This window comes from Piliocolobus tephrosceles, chromosome 18 (assembly GCF_002776525.5).
Source record: "Piliocolobus tephrosceles isolate RC106 chromosome 18, ASM277652v3, whole genome shotgun sequence".
Lineage (NCBI taxonomy): Eukaryota > Metazoa > Chordata > Mammalia > Primates > Cercopithecidae > Piliocolobus > Piliocolobus tephrosceles.
In genome coordinates this window covers 48,961,130-48,987,249 of record NC_045451.1, presented here as the reverse complement: position 1 = coordinate 48,987,249, position 26,120 = coordinate 48,961,130, and the positions used below count along the sequence as shown (strand labels likewise).

Sequence of the window (26,120 nt, the reverse complement as noted above, 5' to 3'; positions counted from 1 at the left end):
CATGTTCTCACTCATAGGTGGGAACTGAACAATGAGCTCACTTGGACTCGGGAAGGGGAACATCACACACTGGGGCCTATCATGGGGAGGGGGGAGGGGGGAGGGATTGCATTGGGGAGTTATACCTGATATAAATGATGAATTGATGGGTGCTGACGAGTTGATGGGTGCAGCACACCAACATGGCACATGTATACATATGTAACAAACCTGCACGTTATGCACATGTACCCTAGAACTTAAAGTATAAAAAAAAAAAAAAAAAAAAAAAACTAACAAATGTAATATCTTCACAGAAAGCAGGGTAAAGGAAACCACAGAACTAAGATTTTTTGCTTGTTTGGTTTTTAATCCCAGGTAATCATAGTCACTAATAGGTAAAGTGAGCTGCAGCGCAGAAGCTCCTGCTAGCTCCTTTCCTGCATTTCTTACTGTACTTATTAGGCTACTCTATTAGTCCGTTTTCACACTGCTATAAAGAACTACCTAAGACTGGGTAATTTATGAAGAAATGAGGTTTAGTGGACTCACAGTTCTTCAGACTTAACAGGAAGCATGACTGCGAGGCCTCTGGAAACTTACAATCATAGCGGAAGGCAAAGGGGAGGCAAGTACGTCTTAGTATGGCTGAGCAGGAGAGAGAGAGAGAGTGAAGGAGGAAATGCCACACACCTTCTAAGAATCAGATCTCCTGAGAATTCACTCACTATCACGAGAACAGCAAGGGAAGTCCGCCCCGCCATGATTCAATCACCTCCCACCAGTCCCCCTCCCAACACGTGGGGATTCAAGATGAGATTTGGATGGGGACATAGATCCAAACCCTATCAGCTAGTGAAAAAACATAACTTCTATAATAATTATGTATTTTACTGGGGGCTCATTGAAGGCAGGAAGCTTTCCACATATAGTAACTTTAGAACCTACCATAATGTCTGCACACAATATGAATTCAATAAATGATTAATAAGAGATTGAACACATTTTAGTAGGACTGAATTAACAATTTATGTCATTTAATGTTTGTTTTAAAAGTAACATTTTATTGAAGTAGAACAGTTATACAGAAGAGTGTACAAATCAGAGTATAGCTCAATCCATTTTAATATGAATACACCAGTACCACCGTCATTCAGAAAAAAAATACATACATATATATATTACACATGACCAGCAGAATCCCAGGAGTGTGCTCTCTCAATCACTACCACCCAATAGGAACTGCAATCCTGACTCCTACGACCATTTTACCTGTTTGTGAACAAGATTATATAATATTATGTTTCTAAGATTCATTCATGTTGTGTGTAGCTGAAATCTGTTTATTCTCACTGCCGCAGAGTATTACTTTGCATAACTATGTTATCTTACCTATTCATTCTACTCTTTCATGATTACTATACATTTGTTTATCCTCTTTTGTGAAGTGACTGTTTCGTTCTGCAGATTTTTATTCGATTATTTGCTTTTTCTATAAGTTTTAATTAGTTTTGTTATTTTATATTTATCATTACATTATATATATTATTTTATAATTTGCTAATTTTTCTTTACCAATTTTTTTGGTTTATCAATTTATCTTCTCAGATATAGCTATAACAAATATATTTTATCAGCCTACCTTTTCTCTGTCTTAATGGAATGTTTATTCATCAGTTTTTTTCTCTATAATGGTATTTATTTTCCTGTTTAAGAAAACTTTACCTGACTCATATTTACTGATATTTTTCTATGTTTTCTTAGAATTTTGTATTATTTAAAATTTCACATTTACAACTATGTTCCAAAAAAAAAATAGACTATTGTTTGTCAGATAGGTAGGGGTAAGACTTTGTTTTCGTAAGGCAATTAGGCCGTTTATTCTTTGCTGCACTACAGTGGCACACTTGTCACAAATCTAGTGAATGTATACATATAGGTCGGCTTCTGGACTTTCTACTCATTTCCACTGGTCTATCTTTCTACCCTAGCACCAGTAAAGAGTCATTTTACATATTGAGCTCTATTATTAATTTTGAAAAGTGGTATTAAAATTTGTGAAGCCTAGTTCTAAAACACTGTTAAATATTTATCCTTTAATTTTCCATATACATTTTAATATCAGCTTTTAAGTTTACATGTATACAGATATGCATATAAACACAAAATTTGGTAAGAATTTTCTTAGAATTGCATGAACATCTTTGTAATAGTGAGTGCTCCAATTTATGACCAAGGTATGCCCCCCTCTATTGATTTACATCTTCTTTAATTTGCTTCAACAATATTATGTAGCCTTCTAGGTAGTATTATCAGACACCTCCTTGCTAGATTCATTCCGTGGATTTGATGTTTCAAAATTATATTGTAAGAGATATCTTTTAAATTTTATTTCTAATTGATTGCTGTTGGTATATAATGGTATTTCAGTTTTCCAGCTATCTCAACCTTGAACAATACCACAGAGTTGAAGTTATATAATCTTTTTCACACTGAAATACACCATACAGCTATTTGTCCCCATAAAGTCATTTTTAAATTATCCTGATTAGTTATTTTATTAAATTATAAAATAAAATTACATTAGGAGTTTAGTTACAATTGCAATAAGACATTTAATTTATTTGGTTAGAACTTGACATTTTCTCATAATTGGGTCATATTCAAATTTTTGACATATCCCTCTATTTATTCATTTTTAAAATGTATTTTAATCACATTTGGTACTCTCTTCATAGAAACTTCCTACTTTCTATGTATGTATTCTTAGTTGCATTTTGGGGATAATTTTTTAATGAATGAGGTTTTCTCTTATATTTTCTAAGTAGATATTCATGATTTCGTGAAAAACCAAACTATGGGTTAGTACATGGAGGTCTATAAAGGCCATTAACTATATTTATTGATTCTGCCCTATCAGATATTGGGGAAATTTTACATTATACTGATATATGGCCAAGTGTTATAATTTTTCCATAAAATTCTATCTATAAAAATTCAAATTTTTAAGAAACAGATGAAGGAAAAATCGTGAACATGTTTGCCTGACAATTTAAAGTACTTCTGCATTTTACATCTAACATCTATCTCTATGACCATCTTTCCACAATTTCAGACTCACAAATCAAAATGATTTCCAGATACTTACACTTGTATTGTGCCATACACAATCCCAATCAAACATAGTAACATTTACCCTCCAACCTTCCTTTTTTTCATCTACACATTTTTCATTTAATGTCTGGTACCATCATCAAACTAGTTTTTCAAACCTTAACTCATCCAAATACCACTAACATGACATATTTAAAAGGAAAGTCTGATCATAGGGCTTCTTTAGTGGACATCTATAGTCCTCAGCTGAGTCCAAATGCCTTAAAATGATTCATTATCTGGCATGATAGTTCCTTAGCCTCAGTGTGTTCTCCTGATGGCCTGTCACATAAAAATACGTATTGCATGCAAACACACACACACACACACACACACACACACACACACACTTAGGCAGACACAAGCACACAGGGTCAGATCATGCACTTTCTCTAAGCTTCAGCCACACAAAAGTGTCACTCTGTGAACCCACCACCATCTTATCTCTGCCCCAAAATATTAATAACAACAATTTTAACATTAGATCTACTATTTGTGATTGTTATTATTTGATTGATTTATCGAGCATATTTGAACATTTACTAAATGTCAGTTAAATTTAAGTCAGATTAAACTGCAAAAAATGAGAGGAGGTTAATATTCTGAACCTGAATACAGAAAGTCAGATTTTAAATTCCAGCTGTGGGACTTTAGGAAAGCCACTTTGCCCCTTAGAACTTTGAGTTCCTCATTTCTTCCTTGGAAACACACAAGAATTATTTTTAAAAAGTAGAATCCAATAGAGGATGTACAAATATTCAACCTCCCTAGTAATCAAATAAATGGAGTTCAAAACAATATTAAGAAGATAGTTTTCATTTATCACATTGGGAGAGATTTGTTACAACTGTAACACTCACAGGTGTGTGAGAGAACAGGCTCGTGTACTGCATAGCCTCATGAACGGGATCGTCTTTCTGGAAAATAGTTTTAGAGACGAAGTGGGAGTTTTAAAAGTATTATATGCTAATAGAGATTTCTAAACAAAATAATCCACTGCCATAATATTTACAACAAGGATTAAGAATGAGAGCAATCTAAATAACAGCAATTATTACATAAATCATAGTTCATCCAGAGAATAAACTGTTATACAGCTATTTAAAAGATGTATTTAACAGTTGTTTAATATCATGAAAAAAATCAATTATGTCATGTTGGGAATAAGATCAAAACTCACAATTATTTAGTAAGAAGGAAAAAATTCGGTAATATATTAATAGCTATATTTCTATGTATTGAAACAATGTTAGGGTCTCAATCTCCTTTTGTACTTTGTGTGTTTTTCAAATTTCTTACAACAAATGTGTTACAGACAGAGTGCTAAATAGAGAAGACATCATTGTTCTTAAGGCATTGGAACTTTTGGTTAAATGGAGCTTTGTTTAATATGGCGTAGGAAAAAAAATCACAGTTTAGAGCATATCCAAGGACACAAGTTGAAAAATAGAACCTTCCTCATAAACATAAGTTTGCAATGATTAACTCAACTTTATCCTAGGACTCAAAGATTTTCTGCAAATAGTGCTCAGAAGCAAGTGAACTACACATGGTTAAAAAAAATAGCCAAGAATACAAGTGAAAAAGGCACTGAAGCATGAGCTAGAAGAATAAGAAGCAGAATCAAATGACAAAGACTACAGATATTTAAATTATCAGGTGCAGATTATAACTATTCACACAGTTTAAGAGATAAAAGATAAGCTTTAAATATCTGTGTCAAACAAAAAATCATAAAATGACCTAGCAGATTTGAATGAAAAGCAAATAAAACTTTAGGAAATGAAAAATTACACTTGCATACATTTGTAATGCAATATATACTTGCCGCATATATATATAGACTTGCCAGTTTACATGTGCAAATACTTGAAATAGACAAACTTATTTGCACATATACATAAATGTAATACATATATATAGTTACCATTTAGAAACAAGAATACAAGAACTATTTTGACATATGAATTGGTAATTATCTCTTTGTCCTGTGTTTTAATCTTCTCTTCTTTAGGAACATGACTTAGATATATGGTAGACCTGACTCTTGCCTGCAAATCTCTTAATCTCTCTTTCACTTTATTTTGCCGATTGTTTATTAATTCTCTGTCCTGCACCATGTAATCCACTGTTAAAAATTATCCATTTAATTTTTAATTCCTGGTAAAAATTGGGGGTAAATTAAATGATTAAATAATTAAGTAACATCTCAAGGTATTTTCTGGGTAAGCAAGATAATACACCATGGAAAGAAATCCTTCCCAATAAACAGAGCTGCATTCCCACTGCTTGTGACAGATGTACTTGTGTTCCCAATAATTCACTACATCTATTCATTTTTTGTTATTTGTTATTTTTTTCTTTTGAGACAGAGCCTTGCTCTGTCGCCCAGGCTGGAGTGCAGTGCCACCATCTCGGCTCGCTGCAAACTCCACCTCCCGGGTTCACGCCATTCTCCTGCCTCAGCCTCCCAAGTAGCTGGGACTATAGTAGCTGGGACATCTGCCACCATGCCTGGCTAATTTTTTTGTATTTTTAGTAGAGACGGGGTTTCACCGTGTTAGCCAGGATGGTCTCGATCTCCTGACCTCGTGATACGCCCGCCTCGGCCTCCCAGAGTGCTGGGATTACAGGCATAAGCCACTGCACCCAGTCTATTCTTGAGAGAATTAGACTTGTCATCCCACTGACATCAGACTTGGCCATGTGACTTGTTTTGTTCAAAGGAATATGAGTGGTATTAACATGTATCACTCTCCTGTGGAAGCTACAAGAGCCATTGAGTGATCTCACTAATGTACTTTTCCCTCTATTACTAGCTAAATTACTATGTGAGTGAGAAAACAACCTTCTTATTTTCAGTCACGAAGATTTGGGGGTTGTGTGTTACTGCAGAATATTCTAATAAGTGCTAGCTCTCACACACTCTTCCTTTCCTCCAGATGAGTGTCCTTATTAGATCACCCACTCTTCAGATGTTTGTTTGCTTTTGCTCCTCTGGTTCTTTTTCTTTATAAAATAAAATGATAAAATGTAGTAATATTAGCAACTACGGTTTTAAGCTATTCTTTAAAAAACCAGCATCCTTTAAAAAAGTATGCTTCACATACAAGAAAGTTTTACAATTGCTCCATTTCATCATTTTCAAAGGTAAAATAATTCTAAGAAATTTTATCAAACTTCCAATACAATAATCAAGTATCATGGTCACCTTTTTCCCAATAGCATAGTATGTGTCAGACTCTGCTATATGATGAGGATTCAATAGCGAAGGAAAAGTAATCATGGTCTGACCTCATGGATCTTCCCATTTTTGAGGAAGACAGAAATGAATCAAATATTCATACACAAAAAATTATGAATATGAGAAGAGATGTGAAAAAGAGAGGCATGTGTATCACATATACATATAGCAGAGGAATTGAATTTCACAGGATAGTCAGCTGTAATCTTAAGGATAAGTGGCAATCAGGTAGAAGGAAGTCATAAAAACCTTCTAGGAAAATAAAGTAGCATAAAAATACCATGTATGGGCTGGAAAAAAGAGTGACAAGTGGGAGAAACTGAAGTAATACTGCTGTATTTGAACCAAGTAATAAGGGAGAACTGGGAAGAATATGAGACTGTAGAAGCGGATATGCCTATTCAAGGGACCTCGCAGGATATGTAGTGGGGGTCTTTTGTCCTTTCACCCCTGTTAAAATTCATGCAGATATAGAGGGGAATTGATCATACTTATGTTAAGATAAATAAGAACATGCCTATGAAAATGTAGATAATGGATTAGAAAGTGATTGCAGGTGGACCAGTTCTGCCAGTCACTGAGTTCAGGCCAGACATGATGATAGCTTGTACTAGATTGTTGTTGGAGCAGTGAAGAGAATAAACTGAAAATACTGTAATATTAGCAAATATTAGTATGTGGAATAGTTCTTGTTGATACATTAAATATGAGAGTTGAAATAGAGGAGTCAAGAAAACTCGTATGTTTCCGAACCAAGAATACTAGTATAGTAGTTGTGGGAAAAATTGAGAGTGGACTGAAAGAGATCATGAGCTTGATAAGACATACATAAGATCCTCCATATCTGCAAGTTTTGATTCCTGCAGGTTTAGTTACCTGTGGTCAACTGTAGTCTGAAAAGATTAAATGGCAAATTCCAGATATAGACAATTCATAAGTTTTAAATTGTAGGCTGTTCTAAGTAGCATGATGAAATCTCGTGCTCTCTTGCCCCAGATGTGAATAATCCCTTTGTCCAGCATATCCATGCTGTGTATGCTACCTGTTAGTCACTTAGTAGCCAGCTCAGGTATCAGATTGAAAAACTGTAGTACATATAGGGTTTGGTACTATCTGTGGTTTCAGGCATTCACTATGGGTCTTGGAACATATCTCCCATGGTTGGTGCGGGGGTACTATATTTTAAGTTTAAAGTATTTTTGAGTATAAGAGGATATGTCAGAAAGAGGTGAGATGAGGGTGTATAAAGCTTCTTATAACTTTTTACAGTTATTTTGACTTTTCAAAGGGGACCCAGAGTGATTAAAAGCAGCATTTTGAATAGAACTTAAATTTTAAGCTAATGATAAACAAAAACACCACCATATCACTCCAGGGACATAAACTGGAGAGATTTATTATATTTAATATATTGTATTAAGGTATATAAGAAAAAAATGTATTTGCAAATTTACCTTTCATTGATTTGTTCTGTTACTTTGTTAATATCATTCCCAAGTTTTTTATTGTCTTCCATCACTTTTGTACATGCCAAAGAAATGGCTGAAAAATCTTTTGCAACATCAGAAAGCTCAATATCCCATGTTTTTTTCTTTAAGAAGAGAATAAAAGAATCATTCATACATGTCTAATTATCAAAAGGCAAAAGGTATAATAACGAAATAACTTTTAGATATATGAGTTAATATTTGGAAATACAGAATAGCGTTCTAAGTGGAAAGCAGGAAAAAATCAACTTACTGCAGCATAAAAATTATTAACTGCTTCCTGATACTGATTTTCATGACTTTTTTGCTTCCAGATTAGTTGGTCATAAACTCTTCTCAAATCTTCCAGCTAAGAAAGAAGATATACAGAATAAAGTGAATTGTGTAGCTTTTCATCCTTCCATAAGGTAAAAAATAAATTAACCATGATAAAGTAGAATTTGTTTCAGTTACATAAAAATTGAAAAACAATAGAAAATTCAGAATCATAATTCATCACATCAACAAGTTAAAGGAGAAAATAAGTATGCGAACATTTTGCAAAATAGTCATTTAATAAATTCACTATCTAGTTTTCATATCTTAAAAAAACTAGTACAAGAAAAAATTATTCAAATATAATATAAAGAAAAAATAGCAAATGCCAAAATAAATTATAAAATACTGAATGTATCCTCATTAGATTCAAGAGTAAGACCATATTATCTCTTTATCACCATTATTATTAATCACGCTTTGGGAAAGACTAAGTAAACATAATTACATAATAAAATCAAATATTAATATTATAATATTGAAAATGAATAGGTAATATAGCTTCAACTTTCAATAACATGATTAAATACCTAGAAAAATAGAAGAATTATATTTAAAACAACAATAAACAATTTTGGTAAAATGGCTGGGATATAAGGATTAGGAAATGAATAGCTTTTATCTGTAAGAGTAATAATCTGTTTTTAAAATACAGAAGAAATAATTTTAAAGGTTTCTCAAAAATATAAATTATTTGGGAAAAAACTTGACAAAAAGTAGAGGATTTATATAAAGTAAACAAAAACTCTTTATTAAATACCCTAAATCAAGTTTCATATGAAAAGGATGATTTGTCATAAAAAGGTTTAATAGACTATAGTGCGTGTTCTCTCAACAGTAGTGTAAAAGTATAGCAAAATGGAGTAGTATTTTTTGAACTGCATTAAATGAAGTTCACATGGAAAAAAGGTACCTGAGACTAGCCAAAAGTTATCTGAAAAATAAATATTGGAAACTTGCTACCAGATACTGAAACACACTATAATACGTCTATATTAAGGCAACATTTATTTTCCTCATCATAGTAAAGATCAGAGGGAAAAATTAAAGGCCAGAAATAAATCTAAATCAATATTTTTAAAAAACGGTATCTGAATTCAGTGAGCGAGAAGCTGTTTAATTAATGGTACTGAAATAATACGAAATCTCTGTTAAGAAAAATTCAAAGTGGTCTCTATACCTCACATTGAACTCATATAATAACAAAAGTAAAGTTTCAGATGAATAAAAATCTAAATGCAAACACAGAACATGTTCAAATTAGAGTAATCAATAAAACTTCATTTGCATAATCTTGAGCTAATGGAGAGTGTCACCTTGCTGAGTAAACTAAGAGATCTGTTGATGGGTTTGACAGCACATTTTATAAAAGTGTGTGTCAAAAAAACCCACCATAAACAAAATGTAAATTATAAAAGAAGACCATGAAAATATGTAAAATAAAAAGCCAACATTCCCAGATTATGTCCTTGCAGAGACATCAATGAAAATAGTGAAGCAGGAGTCTCTGAAATATTCCCTCCTATATAAATGTAATAAAAAAAATGGCAAAAAAAAGTCAAATCAGCCATGTCAGCACTCAAAATTAGCCAAAGGCTTGCAACAATCTAGGGAGCACTGATTTAATAAAAACAGCCTAAGCTTAGTAAGAAGAGTGTGCTTTGTGGTATTTCACCTTCTAGTCCTATATTTTCAGCTCCACAGAAGCCTCAAAGAATAATTTGTTGTTAAAAGTAGCCTTCCGGCAGCCACCAGAGAGAGCAGAATCAGGCTAGAATGCTTTCAAAGCCTCATTCTCAAAAAAAAAAAAAAAAAAAAAAGTCTTTATCGGACCTTTCTGGTGGTTTTTATGGAAACCTCTACTTGCAAGGATGTCTGCATCTGATTTGGTGCAGAGTTCACCAGCACAAAAACTCTCTCCCAGAAAAGCTTTTTCTCCAGAGCATATTTGTCCAAAAAAATTACAGGCAATTGATTAACTCTGTGGCCACCTGAGATAGTGGCTAAAAATTGGAACAAACAGTAGATGAACTAACAAACTAAAAAGGGAAAGCTGGTGGAATTACATCCATAGTACTTCGTAAAGCTCCAACATACTCCTGGGAATCTAGAAGGCTGCAAATATCCAGGGATGTGTGAAAGACCAGGGTATTCACATGTTCTGGAAATACCCAGAAGCCATTTAACCTCTCACCTCCAGCAATCTTGAGGCTGTATGCAAGCAGGAAACAACAACAATAACAAAACTAAGGCAGAGTTGGCAACTGCCTGGTTGTTTATTGAAGGTGAACCTAAACAAGCACACAGAACTTTTCTGCGAAGACAGAGATAATTTTTTTTCAGATTTTAAGGATTAATATCCAATGATTAACAGACCCACAGCTCAGAAGAGACTTCAGGGGCTGCACGTGAGAAAGACAACAGACTTTACCGAATTAAGTTAGCAAGTTCCCTAAACAAAACAACAAAAATTACTACTTCAGCAAACAGCAACAGGAACAAATCCTAAGGAGAAGTGAAAATATGATGTCCAGTATAAATACATTATATTTAAAATGTCCAGTTTTCAACAACTAAAAATGAGACATTCAAAGAATTAAGAAAGTAGACTATAGAGAATAAAAAATTAGTCAATAGAAATTATCTCAGAGGAAAATTAGACATTTTCTTTATTAATCCAATTGGAAATTTTAAATATGTTCAAGGATCTAAAGAACTAAAACAAAGCATTAAAATAATGTTTTAGCAAATAAAAACTATTAATAAAGTGATATAAATTATTTTAAAAATTCAAATATAAATTTGATGGTTGAAAAGTAAAACAACTAAACTAAAAAATTTTTGCTATCTGCACTCAACAGCATATTCAAGTAGGCAGAAGAAAGAATCATCAAACATGAAGATGAGTCAACTAGTCAACTCATGAAGATGAGATTATCTAGACTGAAGAACAGAAAGAAAAAATAATGAAAAATGAAGAGAGCTTCATAGTTGTGTGACATTCCATAAAGTATACCAATATACATACAAAAGTAAAAGTAGTCAAAGAAGAAAAGGGGGGGAGGCAAAAAGTATATTCAAATAAATAATGGCTGAAAACTTCCAAAATTTGGTTTAAAAAAACATTAATTTAAGAATGATGGTTTCCAGCTGCATCCATGTCCCTACAAAGGACGCAAACTCATCCTTTTTTATGGCTGCATAGTATTCCATGGTGTATTGAGGAAGCCCAAGAAATTCCAGTTGTAAAAACTCAAAGATATATACTTGAGATACATCACAATCAAACTGTCAAAAGTCAAAGACAAAGAGAGAATCCTGGAAGCAACAAGAGAGAAGTGACACTTCACATGTCAAGGATCCTCAATACGATTAACAGATAATTTTTCACTCAAAACAATGGGAAACAGAAAGTATATACTAGCATATACAAAATACAGAAATAAAAGAAAAGTACCAAGAATACTATATCAAGCAAAACTATAACTTGAAAACATGGAGATATTAGGACATTCCCAGATAATCAAATATTGGGATAAACCTGTTCTATAAGAAATACTCAAGGGAATCCTTCAAATTGAGATGAAAGAATGCTAGACATTAACTTGAATCCACAAGAAGAAATAAAGACAACCAGTAATCATAACTGTATAGGTAAATATTAAAAATGTATAAACGTATTATTTTGTAACCCTTTTTCGTTGCCTAATTTAAAAGACAATTGCATAAAGCACTAATTGTAAATTTCTGTTGATAGTCACACAATGTATAAAGATATAATTTATACAATATCAAGACAAATAAAGGAAGAAAGCTATAAAGGAGGAAGAAATGTGTATACTAATGAAATTGTTAGTATTAATCCAAAATAATTTTTGTAAATTAAATTGTGAATTCCACTCCCAGGGCAATTGCCTGGAAAACAGTTTAAAAATTTATAGTCAAATAAATTACAAAGTAATTAAAGTATTATATAAAAGAAGGCAGTAATGAAGGAATAGAGAAAATATAAAGACATAAGACACAGAGAAAATAAGTAGCAGAATGGCAAATACAAATCCCACCTTATCAGTAAGTACATTAAATGTAAATAAATTAAACCCTCTAATTAAAGTATAGAGATTGACAGAATGAATTTGAAAGAAATGGTCCTATCATATACTGTTCACAAAAGACACATGGGAGATCAAAGACGCAAATATGTTGAAAGTAAAAGCTGGAAAAAGAAATTCCATGCAAACAGCAACCATGTTAGCGCTGAAGTGGCTAGATTAATATCAGACAAAATAGACTTTAGGATAAAAATTGCTAGAACAAACAAAGAATGACATTTTATAATAACAGAAGGGTCAATTAATCAAGACGTAACAATCACGAATATCAATCCACCCAACAACAAAGCTTCAAGATACATGAAACAAAAACTGACAGAACTAAAGAGAGAAATAGAAAATTTAACAAAAATAGAGACTGCATACTGCATGTCTGAAGTCATGCAAAGTGCCTTCTCCAGCCATATTAGAATGAAATTATAAATCAACAAAGAAAGAAATAACAGAAGGAAAAATTCAAAACATATGAACATTAAACAATATGTTCCTTGATAACCAGCAAGTATAAGAAGAAATCTCAAGAATGATTAGAAAATATTTTGAGATGAAAGAGAATGAATGTACAGCATACTGAAACTTATTGGATGAAGTTAGAGCAGTGCTTTAAAGCAAATTTCTAGCTCTAAGTGCCCACATTAAAGAAGAAGTTCTTATGTCAGTAACCTAACTTTACATCTAAGAGAATTAGAAAAAGAGCTAACTAAACCCAAAGCAAGTAAAAGAATGAAAATCAATTTTAAAAAACCTGCAGTGGGAAAAATATGAATTCTAATACATGCAAAAAATTGAGAGAATCAACAAAACCAAAAGTTTATTTGGAAAGGTCAAGAAATTTGATAAAATACTATATACACTGACCAAGAAAAAAGATAGAAGATTCAAATTACTAAAATCAGAAACTCAAGAGAGAGTATTGCTATGAACCTTCAAAAAGTGATTATAAGAGAATACTATAAAACATGTTATGCCAACAAATTAGATAAAAACGTGAAATGAATAAATTCCTAAAAATACACCAGCTAACAAAACTTACTCAAGAAGAAACAGAAAATCTGAATAAATCTGTAATAAGCAAATAAACTGAATTAATCATCAAAAACTTCTCAAAAAGATAAGTCAGAACCAAACTGCTTTACTGGTGAATACTACTAGATGTTAAAAGATGAATCAAGATGAGTCTTTCACAAAATCTTCCAAAACATAGAAAAGAAATATACAGTTACCAGCTTATTCTATGAGGCAGTCTCCCTGTGATAGCATATCCCGACAAGACATCACAAGAAATGAAAAGTACAGACTGACATCTCTTGTGAATATAGACACAAAAATCCTTACCAAAATAGTTGCTGAATCCATAAACATACAGAAAGGATTACGCACCATGATGAAGTGAGATTTATCTAGAAATGCAAGGTTGGTTCAAAATGTAAAAATCAGTAAATGTAATAAACACCATATTAATATGATAAAGGACCAAAGCCATTTCATTATTTCAATGAACGTAGAAAAATCATTTGAAATATTTCTACACCCTTTTGTAACAAAAAATCAGTAAAGTAACAATAAAGGGAAGTTTTCTTATCCTGATAAAATATGCCTGTGAAAGCCAACATCATACTTGATGAAAAGTGGATAACATCACTAATATCAGAAAGGATGGGATATTTGCTCTCACTATCTTTTTTTAACATTGTATTTGATGCTCTAACCAAAGTAATTAGGCGGAAAAAAAAAAAAAAAAAAAAAGAAATAAACATTTCCAGATTGAGAAGAAAGAAGTAAACATCTGTATTTGCAGATATAAGGATTGGTGTAGAGAAAGTCCTAAATAATCTATTTGTAAAAACTATAGAGCCTAATGAACAATTTTACAACTTGCAGGATACAAAGACAACACACAAACTTTGGTGGTATTTCTATACACTAGCAATAAGCAATATAAAAATGTAATTAAGACAATTTTATTTATAATAGTGTCAAAATGAATAAAAATTTAGGAATAAATTTTACTAAACAGTGCAAGACTTGTACACTGAAAATTACAACACATAGTTAAAAGGGATTAAATAGGCCTAAATGAAAACATGTGTAACCATGGATTTAGACACTTAATATTTTTAAGATGACAATGCTCTCCTCATTGATTTACAAAACTCCAGTAATCAAGACATTGTAGTACTGGCATAAGTAAAGACATATAAATCAATGGAATAAAGTTGAGAATGCAGAAATTAACCCATACTACACTAATTACCAATTGATTTTAACAACAGTGTCTAGACAATTCAATGAGAAAAAATAGTGTTTTCAAAGAATGCTGCTGAAAATACTGAATATCCACATACAAACAAATGAATTTTGACTTCTAGTTCATACCATAGACAAACATTAACTAAACTTGGATTACATAATATAAATGTAATAGTTAAAACCATACAAATCTTAGAAGAAAACATAGATACAAGTCTTTGAGACTTTGGGTTAAGCAATGGTTTATCAGATATGATACTTAAAGCATAGGCAACCAAAGATAAAATAGATAAATAAGACTCCATCAAAATTACAAACTTTTAGTTTTTAAACTTTTTAATATCTTCTGCTTCAAGAATACTAACATGAAAGTGAAAAGACGTGACATGGAGTGGGAGAAAATATTTTCAAACAATCTATCTGATGAGTGTCTAATATCCAAAATACAGAAAGAATACTTACAACTGAATAAAAAGTGAAAAAGAATGGAATAGAAAATAGACAAAAGATTTGAATAGACATTTCTCCAAAGAAGATATACAAACAACAAACACAGGAAAAGACACTTTCCATTATTAGTGACTATGGAAATGCAAATCAAAACCACAATGAGATGCTGCTATATACCCACTAAGGATGGCTTTATTTAAAAAGGGGTAAAAAAAAAAGGACAGATAATACTGATTTTTGCTGAGAATGTGTTAGAATTGAAACCCTTAGAAATCACTATGGTAATATAAAATATTGTAGTCACTTTGGAAAATAGGTCAGCAGTTCCTCAAAATGTTAAACATAGAGCTATCACATGACCTGGCAATTCCACTCTTAGATATATCACTAAGGAAAATGAAACATAATATGCAAAAATTGTAGTGAATGTTTAAGAGTGGCATTATTCTTAAGAGTCAAAAAAAAAGTGGAAACAGCCAAAAGTCCATCTACTAAAGAATAGACACAATGTAATGTACTTAGAAAATGGAAACTACTCAGTCATAAAAAGGAATAAAATACTGACAGACTCTACAACATAAATAACCCTTGAAAAGATTATCTAGCCTCAAGTAACTCAGATGCATAAAATTATTTTATATTTTACACACCAAATAATTGTCAGTCTCTAGAAGTAGGTTTACAAAGTATTTTTCAATGGAAAAAAAATCAAAAAATAAACATGAAAATTCAGTACCTAAGGGTCAAAATTAATGATTTGCACCACTATGCCTTTGATAAATGCTTGTGGAAGGCCTACTAAACGAAGTTATGAGATAATCATGAGCACACCTTAAGCATTGCATGTGTAATTCTTGCAATCTGCAACTTTTGGATAAGTACAATTACTTTAGCCCTGGCCTAAGTAATAAGATCCAGGGAGTCACTAGTATTATGTCCTATTCCTTTCCTAATATAAATAATAATAAATATACAACTTCAAAAATATTAATCATCGGAATATGTAAAATCAAATAGTATGCCATTAATGGAAATCTTTGCATTGAAAATGAAATTTAAATGGCTAATAAGGAAAAAATGTATTTACTTTGCTATCAGGCAGGAACATGGAAATTAATGTAACACTTTTTTATGCAACAATTAGGTTGGTATAATTTAAAAATACCTACCATTCTGGGAAAAATGAGAGAAATCATACATTTCTATTGCTCCTAATATATAAATATGTACATATGTATACAGATGTTTTAGAAAATATTTCAGTAATATCTATTTTGAAAAAAATATTTAGTTCTAATCCAACAATTCAACTTTTGAGAATCTATCACATAGAAAGAACCAATTCATAACAACAACAAATACAAAGTTATTCATTTTAGTATTGTTTGCAGTGGTTAATAACTATTTTTCAATCTGAATTTAATTAAAAGTTAAATAATTGAATACATTATCGTTGAGGTGAATAGTGTTTACTGGTCAGTAAACCTCCATTTCATTTTCCTTCTAATGGTCTTTCTTGGGTAGCAAAGCCTAGGAAAGTAAAAATAACAGAAAGGAAGGTAGGGATACAAAGAGGAAGGGAAGGGAAGGGAAAGGGGAAGGGGAAGGGAGGAAGAGAGGAAGGGAGGTTTTTCTAGTTTTACTTGGAGGAAGGGAAGGAAAGGGGAGGGCAGGGGAGGGCAGGGCAGGGGAAGGAGGAGGGAGGGAGGGGTTTCTGGTTTTACTTGCTGAAAAAGTTTAGGATGCAAATTGGTTGCAACAGATCAGAGATTTAGTTATGTATATTATGGAAAGTGGAAGGTAATGGTCTTCTTCCTGATTTCTGTTTCCTTCTGGCTTAGTTCAGTTTTGTACGTATTATCTCTACTGGCAAGTAAGGTCATGAAGACTTGAGCTAAGTTTGAGCTATTTGTAGCTGAGTTGTAGTGCCCATCTTCCAAGTGTGGATACTGAGGCACTGTAGAATTAGCAGCAGTGGTTAATACTTCGAGACCCCAGCTTCCTGATCCTACAGCAGGGATAGGCTGAATACTGTGGCTTTTGAACTCAAGAGTTCCATGGACAGCCTCAGATGCTGTAGCTTCTATGCTCAATCTGGGAAACATTTTTGGATGTCCAACCCAGGGCTTTTTCTGCCAGATTTGCAAATTTGTTGGTATCTAAATTTTTTTCTCCTAAAGTAGAGGGATTTCTGTTTCCTGCACTGTGCCCTGATTGATATTATGGCATGTTCCTAGTATGTAATATTTGTTTACTGTTTAAAAGCATGCATTAGATTCGTATCTAATAACCTTGATGTATATCCACAATATATTTTTAAGTAAAAGAGCAAGATTACTAAATGTGCATATAGGACAAGCTTGTTTTTGTGAAAATCAGATAGCAAAAGCAAATAATACAGATATATACATAGACTATAACCTAATATATACTTATAGGAGCATAGGCTAATATGTGCAAGATGACACATTATACGGGTAACGCTGACTATTTTATGGGGAATCAGAAATGAGAAAACAGTAGGAGATAAGGTTAATTACTAAATCTGCAGATCTATTTATTTTATACCATTTATCTCAGTGAATATGTTACTTAATAACATTTAAGAAGAATTTAAGAAAGGCAACACTTATCTTCATAATCCCATTTGTATAAATTGGGTGAACCATTAACAAAACATAAATTACTGCTAATAGTTGTGAATAAAAATAATGGAAACATCCGGGTGGGAAAAACTGTTCAGCACAACTCTATCTCTGAGGAAAGAGACTGTGCAACATTTAACACAATTGGTAATGTAGTCATATTAGAAATTCACAGAGCAATGCTTTAAATGTGGTATATTTTTTTTTCTTTTTTTTTTTTTTCAGACAGAGTCTTGCTCTTTCGTCCAGGCTAGAGTGCAGTGGTGCAATCTCGGCTCACTGCAAGCTCCGCCTCCCCAGTTTATGCCATTCTCTCACCTCAGCCTTAAATGTGGTATATTCTTAATATATGCAAATTGAATGGAAGATTAAACACAGAAATACTAACAAAAAACTAAATTATTAAATGATAAAATAATTTATCATTCATATGAATGATAAACTATGCTGTTTAGATGAATTTGAAGGCCTTTATGTATATTCATCTTTAATCAACACTTCAATGCCTAAATTTTTCTTTCAGATTCCTAAAAACTCAAATTAACAAATATCCATTTTTTTCAGTCCAGAAAATAGAATCTCAAAAAGAAGTAACAAACAGGTCACAACTAGAACACGGAGGAGAAATTTTGAGTCCAAGTCTCTGTGCTAGCCTCTGACTAACATTCTAACTAAACTGCTTTTAAAATGTTTAGCCCCATTAGTCATCAGAGAAATGCAAATTTGAAAGCACAGTCCTCCAAAAGGACTATAATTAAAAATAAATACTGGCCAGGTGTTGTCACACACTTCTGCAATCCCAACTCTTTGGGAGAGATAGGCAGGAGGATTACTTCAGGCCAAGAGTTTAAGACCAGCCTGGGCAACATAGCAAGATCCCATCTCTACTGAAAAGAAAAAAAAAAAAAAACCAGGTGTACACTTGTAGTTCCAGCTACTTGGGAGGCTAAGGTGAAAGGACGGCTTGAGCACAGGAGTGCAAGGTTACAGTGAGGTGTGATTTTGCCACTGTACTGTAAAATGGGCAACAGAGCAAGACCCTGTTTCTAAAGTAAATAAGTAAATAAATAAATAAATGACAATATTAGATGGTACTGTGAATCTGATGCTGGATCTCTCAGACATGATGTTAGGCATAGAAAAGTGCATAACGCTTTGGGAAAACTTTTTGGCATTGTCTACTAAAGCTGAACATGTGTATTCTTTGGCCCAGAAATTCACAAAATAAATGAACGTTTCATTTTAATAAATAAATGCATTTCAGTGCATATTTCAAATGTTGTGGCCTGAAAAACTGGAAGATTTGAATTGTCATAAACTGAAATAGGGAAGAATGCAGGTTATAGAGTGGTTCCACATCTGAAGTACAATTTTAGGACAGTTAAACTTGAGATACTTGCTAGACATCTAAGTGGAGATTAAGAGTTGGCAGTTAGATATATAAGATTTGTTATAAAAGACCAAGCACTGGGGTTCTCAAATTTTTGGGGTTTGAGGAGATATAAAGAAACCAGTAGAGGGAACTGAGAAGAAGAATCTAGAAAAGTAGCAAAAACCATGAAGAATGTGTTCTGGAAGCCAAAAGAAAAAAGTTTCCAAGGCTCAGGGTATAATCAACTTGGTTAAGTGGTGTGTGTAAGTTAATTAAGATGAGGACAAAAGAATAATGATTAGATTTAGCAAAATGGAAATCACTGGTGACCTAAGGTTTAACGGCGATGGTAAAAAGAAAATTGGGGTGTGTTTAAGAAAGGATGAGAGATATAATGGTCAAGTAAGATTTATTCCAACAATTCAAGGTTCAAATTAGAAAATCCATTAATTTAATTTACTGTATTATAGATAATGAGAGAAATATTACATGAGCTTCTCCATAGAGGCAGAAAAGATTCTTGAGAAAATTCAATACCCATTCCCAATTTTAAAAACTACTCAATACATTGTAAGTGACAATACTTTACTAACATGATAAAACATATATTGAATCTTAAAGCCAGCATCATATTTAACAAAATAGAAATACTAGTAGCAATCCCATTAAGAGTGTGGCATAGCAAGGATGTCACTTATTTCCACTAATATGTAACATTGTATTAAAAGTATTAACCAATGTAATCAGATAAAAAATAATGATTGAAGGCATAAGAATTAATAAAAAATAATATCTCTAATTGCAGATGAAATAATAGCATTCCTGGAAAACCCCAGATAAATGATGATGAGTAACATAAATAATTTTTAAAATTAGTAAATTAGTACAATAAGAATTATCATTATTTATTTCGTAAACCAAATATAACCAGTTAGAAGAATTAATAAAAGAGAAATCCTCAACTAGAAGTACAAAAAAAAGTTTGAGAATATGCTTTTCAAAATCTTGCAAATTCTATATGAGGAAATCTTTTAAAAATGCTCCTGACACAAAATGTAACTGAACAATTGCAATAGTATCATCTTATTGACTTAAAATAATGCCTATTTACTATCTCATGTTTCTATAAGTCAGAATGCTGGTGAGCTAGGTCAGGACTCTGCTTAGGGTCTCGCAAGCTGTGATGAAGGTTTCAGTTGGCCTGGGCTCTCCTTTAGAGGCTCTGGGGGATAAACCATTTCTAATCTCATTAAGGTTGTAATCTCATTACAGTTCCAGGCAGAATGTATTATCTTTTCACAGTTTCTATGTGGCCCCCTCCCATCTTCAAGTCAGCAATGACTGGCTGAGCGCTTCTCATGCTTTGGAACTCTCTGACTCTACATTTCTCTGACTTGTTCTGCTCTCAGCCAAAAGAAAGTTATGCTTTCAAAGACTCATGTAATTACCATTACAATCCAGGATAATCTCCCAATCTAATGGCACTGATTATAAACACAATTACATCTACAAAATCCTTCTGCCCATGTAACCTTGCATATTTACAAGCATGACACAAAGGGCACAAATTATGAGGGCCCAGATTCTGCATACCACACTGCACTCCCTGGGCCCACGATCCACATCCCACCCATATGCCAAATACATTCACCTCCTCTGACGGTGCCCACAAATCTCCAACCAAAGCACAAACTTACATCTAAATGTTATTATCTCTAATGTCCAAAATCTCATCATCTAATCAAGTACAGATGAAACTTTATAGGTTTGCTATATCCTGGGGTGAAATGTCTTTGTCTTTTTGGAACTTTGAAACTAAAGAAAGAAATTATGACTTTCCAATGATCCTAAAATATATACATATATACACACACACATATATATACACATATGTGTGTATATATATATTTATTTCACGAGAAAGAAGCCAAATCCATCATTTTTAAAAAAGATAATCACTTCTCTATTTTTGGCTACACTAAAATAGTTGAGAAGTAACATCCTTAAATTTCCTTGATGCCCTCTTGTTTAAGAAGCCTATAAATCCACCCTTCTAAAAGTAACTTCAATTAAAATTGATTGAATACTATTTTTATATTATGCCTAAACATAAAACTAAAATTTTAGCATTTATATACAGAATATAGGCTTTATTGTGTCATATACAAAATCAACACAGCAGCTAGAAAGTGATTGAATTTACCAACCTTCTAGCATTTTATCCTTTAGAGAATATTACTGTTAGCAACCAGTACTGACAGTATTTAATACACAGAAATTACCTCTAAATGCAGACTGTGAAGTACAAGAAATCTGCTGGACAAGATGGAAAGATAATATGTATAAAATTAAAATGGATAGATTCATCTAAGAGTTAATCATATGGCATCAAATGTATACAAAATTACAGTGATTTTAAATATGTGCTATTTAGTGCAATGAGAGTGAGTTTTCTTAGCTCTCCATTTAACAGAAATCAATTACAAAACTTCCAAAATCTATCTCTTTTACAATATAATAATCATTAAAGACAAAAACAATTTTTATCTTAAAAATTAAATAAATCATAAGGTATATGAAGGAAGGACACCTCTAGATTTAAACAATTCAATCGCCAAGAGTTATTATGTAGTTTTGGTTATGTTTCAATGTTCAAAACTTATTTTATATTCAAGGAAACAATGACAATGCCAACATCTAAATTATACAATTAAAGGGTGAATATAGTACAAAATTGTGAACCAGTTGCCATACAAGATCTAATAGACAATGTGACAAGTCTTATAACCCCACAGAGTTAATGATATGAAATTCAATTCATAAAGATGTCTTCTTAAAAGTGAATTGAAAAAGGGTAAAGTTAAGGTTTTAAGAATTTTGGAAAATGTGAAAATACTGGCAAATTATTTGCTTTGGCAGAATGCTAAGATATATCATTTTTACCTGTGCTTCTTGTACTACTGTATAATATAATTCAACTTTCATTATTTGTTATCACAATACCATTTTGCTTAAAATGAATAGTTATGTTCAATTTAAAAGTTTTAGAGATATTTATTACAGCTTCGTTTATAATACTTAAAAATCAAAACACACTTAATATCCAATGACAAGGGTTTAAGAAACTCTAAAGAGAGACAGGGCAAGATGGCCAACTAAGTGCAGACAAGTGGAACAGCTCCCATGGAGGGACTGAGACTACTGGCGTGCTTTTAACAGATCTTCAGAGGGAAGACACCAAGAGTGGACACAGAAGCTGGGTTGAAGGGGGAGAAAGCTGGGAACCCTACAAGGGCTATCGCATATGGGGGCTCATTTTTGAACCACAACAGTTCCGGAGGAATGGGTGAGTGGAATTGGCTAGGAGCAACCTGCTCTTGCCACGGGCCTCTGAAACCCCAGCAGGAAGGGACCCCTCGACCACCATGGACACTTGAAGTGGCAAGGAGAGCCTCCTCGACAAGTGGTAAGGGCAGCAAGCCAGCTGATGTGGGGCCTAGAGAGTTTGGTGCCAGAGCATCTGTAATGGAACACAGCTAGGGGTGGCCATACCTCTAGGCTCGACTTGCTCCTGTAAGAGACTTTAGCCCTAGCGGAATGGTGGGACCTGATCTCTGCAACGTAGTTGTGCACATCAGATGGGACTAGTCTGACCTGTGCACTCCTTAGTCTGCTGGCTTCTCATGGGTCCCCAGCCTGGCCATACCTGCTTATAGGGCAGTCTCGAGTGGGGCCCACACCATAGCTTCTGCATCAGTAAACCACACCTAACCAAAGAGAGCTCCAGTAAGATGGCCCCCTGTGGCCACACACCAGCCCACACGCTCTCTCTCCATACTTCAGCTCTCCCTGGGCTCACAGCAACTCACCACATCACTACCCTGGCACATGTCTGCACGGGAGAGTTTTTGCTTTACTTGCCCTGCCGGCACATGGGAGGGCAGCTGGAACCTCAACATCCCTGATGATGGCCATTTCAGAGAGCCTGGGAGGACCCAGAGCCAGCAAGCCCCGCCTCCGCCAGTGCCTCACCCTTGTGCTAATACTGTGCAGAGAACAGGGGATCCTCTCACACCCTGAGTGATCACTCCTGCTTGCAGGGCACAGAGAAAGCACCCAGACCTGCCCGGGCCAGCACTCTGGCCCCAAGACACCACCACCTCCAATGCAACCACACAGAGTCTCCAGCAGGGGCCTCCTTCCCCCACCCTCCAACAAGCTGCATTGCCTCTGCCACTGTGGTGAAAGCTGGCAGGGAGACAGACACCCCTGCATCCACTAGCACTCTGCTGCAGCTGCTGCACCTCAGTTTCTCCAGCGCAGGCCAAACCTCAAGGAGCCAAGAGCAAAGTCAGAGCCCAATACAAGTCCCCCCAAGTCAGAGCATGCATTCTAGGAGTTGGGAGATGAACACTGGCCCCCGTAAATCCCCCAGAACCGAAGTCAGTCGGCTGAATCCACCTTATATCACAATTAAACACCCAAGGTCATCAACAGGATTAAAAAAAACAAAAACAAAAAAACAAAAAACTAATTGGAAGGTAACCAACCTCAAAGACTGAAGGTAGATAAGCCCACAAAGATGAGAAAGAACCATCACAAGAATGCTGAAAACCCAAAAAGCCAGAGTGCCTTCTTTTCTCCAAGTACCACATTACCTTTCCAGCAAGGCGTTGGAACTGGGCTAAGATACTTGAAATGACAGAAATAGAATTCAGAATATGGATAGGAATGAAGATCATTGAGCTACAAAAGTACATTGAAACCCAATGCAAGGATGCTAAAAATCATGATAAAATTATTCAGGAAATGACAGACAAAATAGCTCGTATAGAAAAAAACTGGCTAGCCATATGCAGATTGAAATTGGACTCCTTCCTTACACCACAAACAAAAATTAAATCAAGATGGATTAGAGACTTAAATGTAAAACCCAAAACTACAAAAACCTTGGAAGACAACCTAGGCAACACCACTCAGGACATAGGCACAAGCAAAGATTTCATGACCAAGATGTCAAAAGCAATTGCCACAAAACTAAAAATTGACAAATGGAACCTAATTAAACTAAACAGTTTCTGCACAGCAAGAGAAAATATCAACAGAGTAAACAGACAACCTACAGAATGGGAGAAAATTTTTGCAAATTATGTATCTAACAAAGGTCTAGTATCTAGCATGTACAAGGAACTTAAATTTACAAGAGAAAACCAAGCAACCGCATTAAAAAGTGGGCAAAGGACACGAGCGGACACTTTTTAAAAGACTTACATGTGGCCAAGCATATGAAAAAAAGTTCAACATCACTGATCATTAGAAAAATGCAAACAAAACCACAATGAAATATTATCTCACACCAGACAGAATGGCTGTTACTAAAAAGCCAAAAAAAAAAAAAAAAAACAGATGCTGGGGAGATTGTGGAGAAAAAGGAACGCGGGATTGTAAATTAGTTCATCGTTGTGTATGACAGTGTGGTGATTCTACAAAGACCTAAAGGCAGCATTCAGTATGGCAGTCCCATTACTGGGTATATACCCAAAGGAATATAAATCATTCTGTTAAAATACACATGTGTATGTATGTTCATTGCAGCACCATTCACAATAGCAAAGACTTTGAATCAAACCTAAATGCCTATTAATGATAGATCTGACAAAGAAAATGTGGTACATATACACCATGAAATACCATGTAGTCATAAAAAGAGCAAGATTATGTACTTTGCAGGGACATGGTGGAAGCTGGAGGCCATTATCCTTTGCAAACTAACACAGGAACAGAAAACCAAATGCCGCATGTTCTCATTTATAAGTGGGAGCTAAATGATGAGAGTACATGGATACATAGAAGGGAACAACACACACTGGGGCCTGTGAGAGAGTGGAGGGTGGGAGGAGGGAGAGGATCAGAAAAAATAACTAATGGGTACTAGGCTTAATACCTGGGTGACAAAATAACCTGTACAACAAACCCCCATGACATAAGGTTACCTATGTAACAAACCTGCACATGTATCCCTGAACTTAAAAGTTAAAAAAGAAACTCTAAAGCCTTTAAAATTAATTGTAAAATATAATATTGAAATAAGTTTTTATGTCATGAAAGAATATGCCATCAATTACTGTATGCACATATCATTATTCATATATATTATAAGACCTGTGTGTTTATATACAAAAAAATTAACAGTGACTACATCTGGATGGTGATATCATAGATCAATATTTTCTATTTGCTTGAGTATATTCTAAACTTTGAGGAATCAGCATTAAGTATTTATGCCTTTCGAAACATGCCTTAAAATAACTTTATGTCATAGTTTCTATAATGAATCCCATCAGATTTTCTGAGGGTTGTAAGGAAGAAAAGAGGATTCATTAATAGCAATTGAAGCAGAGTTTGTAGGGCAGATCCTGACTGGAATAATCTTATGTGAGAATGCAAGGAGAGAAATTGAAGACAGAAATGACTTTCAAAGAATTTTCCACAAAGAATATCAGAAAATGCAACTGTACTGTAGCCCTTGGGGAAAGAATGAATGCACATGCACACACACACACACACACATACACACACATTAAACATGAAAAACTGGGAAGTGAAAAGTAAAAGTAAAAGAATAAGCCCAAAAAAGAAATAAATTGTAACTATAAAAGTACATATTAACACATTAAAAGTTTGAAAATTCTAAAATTATTGAATCTAAAAATCATTTCTTTTTAAATACATTATTAAAAATTTTTAAATCTAATTTAAAAAGTGAAAATACATATATAATTAGAAAAAACATAACAGGAAAACTGGAAGCAAGCATTCCATGTCATGCTATGGTAGTATGTTTGGAAATCTTAATCCATTTAGATTATTTCCTGGGCCATTAAAAAATTAAACATTAACCTCAAGAAGAAATACATAGCCTGATAGGACAATTATGCTATTAAATAAAACAGTGGCCCATGAAAAAGAAAATAATAATTCAAACAATGGAAAAAAATCACCAAGGTGTTCTATCAAATCTTCAAGAGAAAGTTATTTAAATATGTATTAATTATTTAGGTAATAAGAATGGAAGAAAGGTTTCAAAATTCATTTTATAAAGCTGGCATAATC

The 26,120-nt window shown here is 33.6% G+C and overlaps 1 protein-coding gene across 6 annotated transcripts in view; it reads right to left on the bottom strand.

Annotated features, from left to right (window-relative positions):
* The window catches only part of CCDC178 (coiled-coil domain containing 178), a 525,224-nt gene that overhangs the window by 364,798 nt on the left and 134,306 nt on the right, over positions 1-26,120 (bottom strand). For all 6 annotated transcript variants that reach the window (XM_023207480.2, XM_031934542.1, XM_031934544.1 and 3 more), the window contains exons 13-14: positions 8,117-8,212; positions 7,831-7,967 (exon numbers count right to left, since the gene is read on the bottom strand). In XM_023207480.2, coding sequence (XP_023063248.1) covers positions 7,831-7,967; positions 8,117-8,212 — 233 coding nt within the window. The remainder of the gene's footprint in view (positions 1-7,830; positions 7,968-8,116; positions 8,213-26,120) is intronic.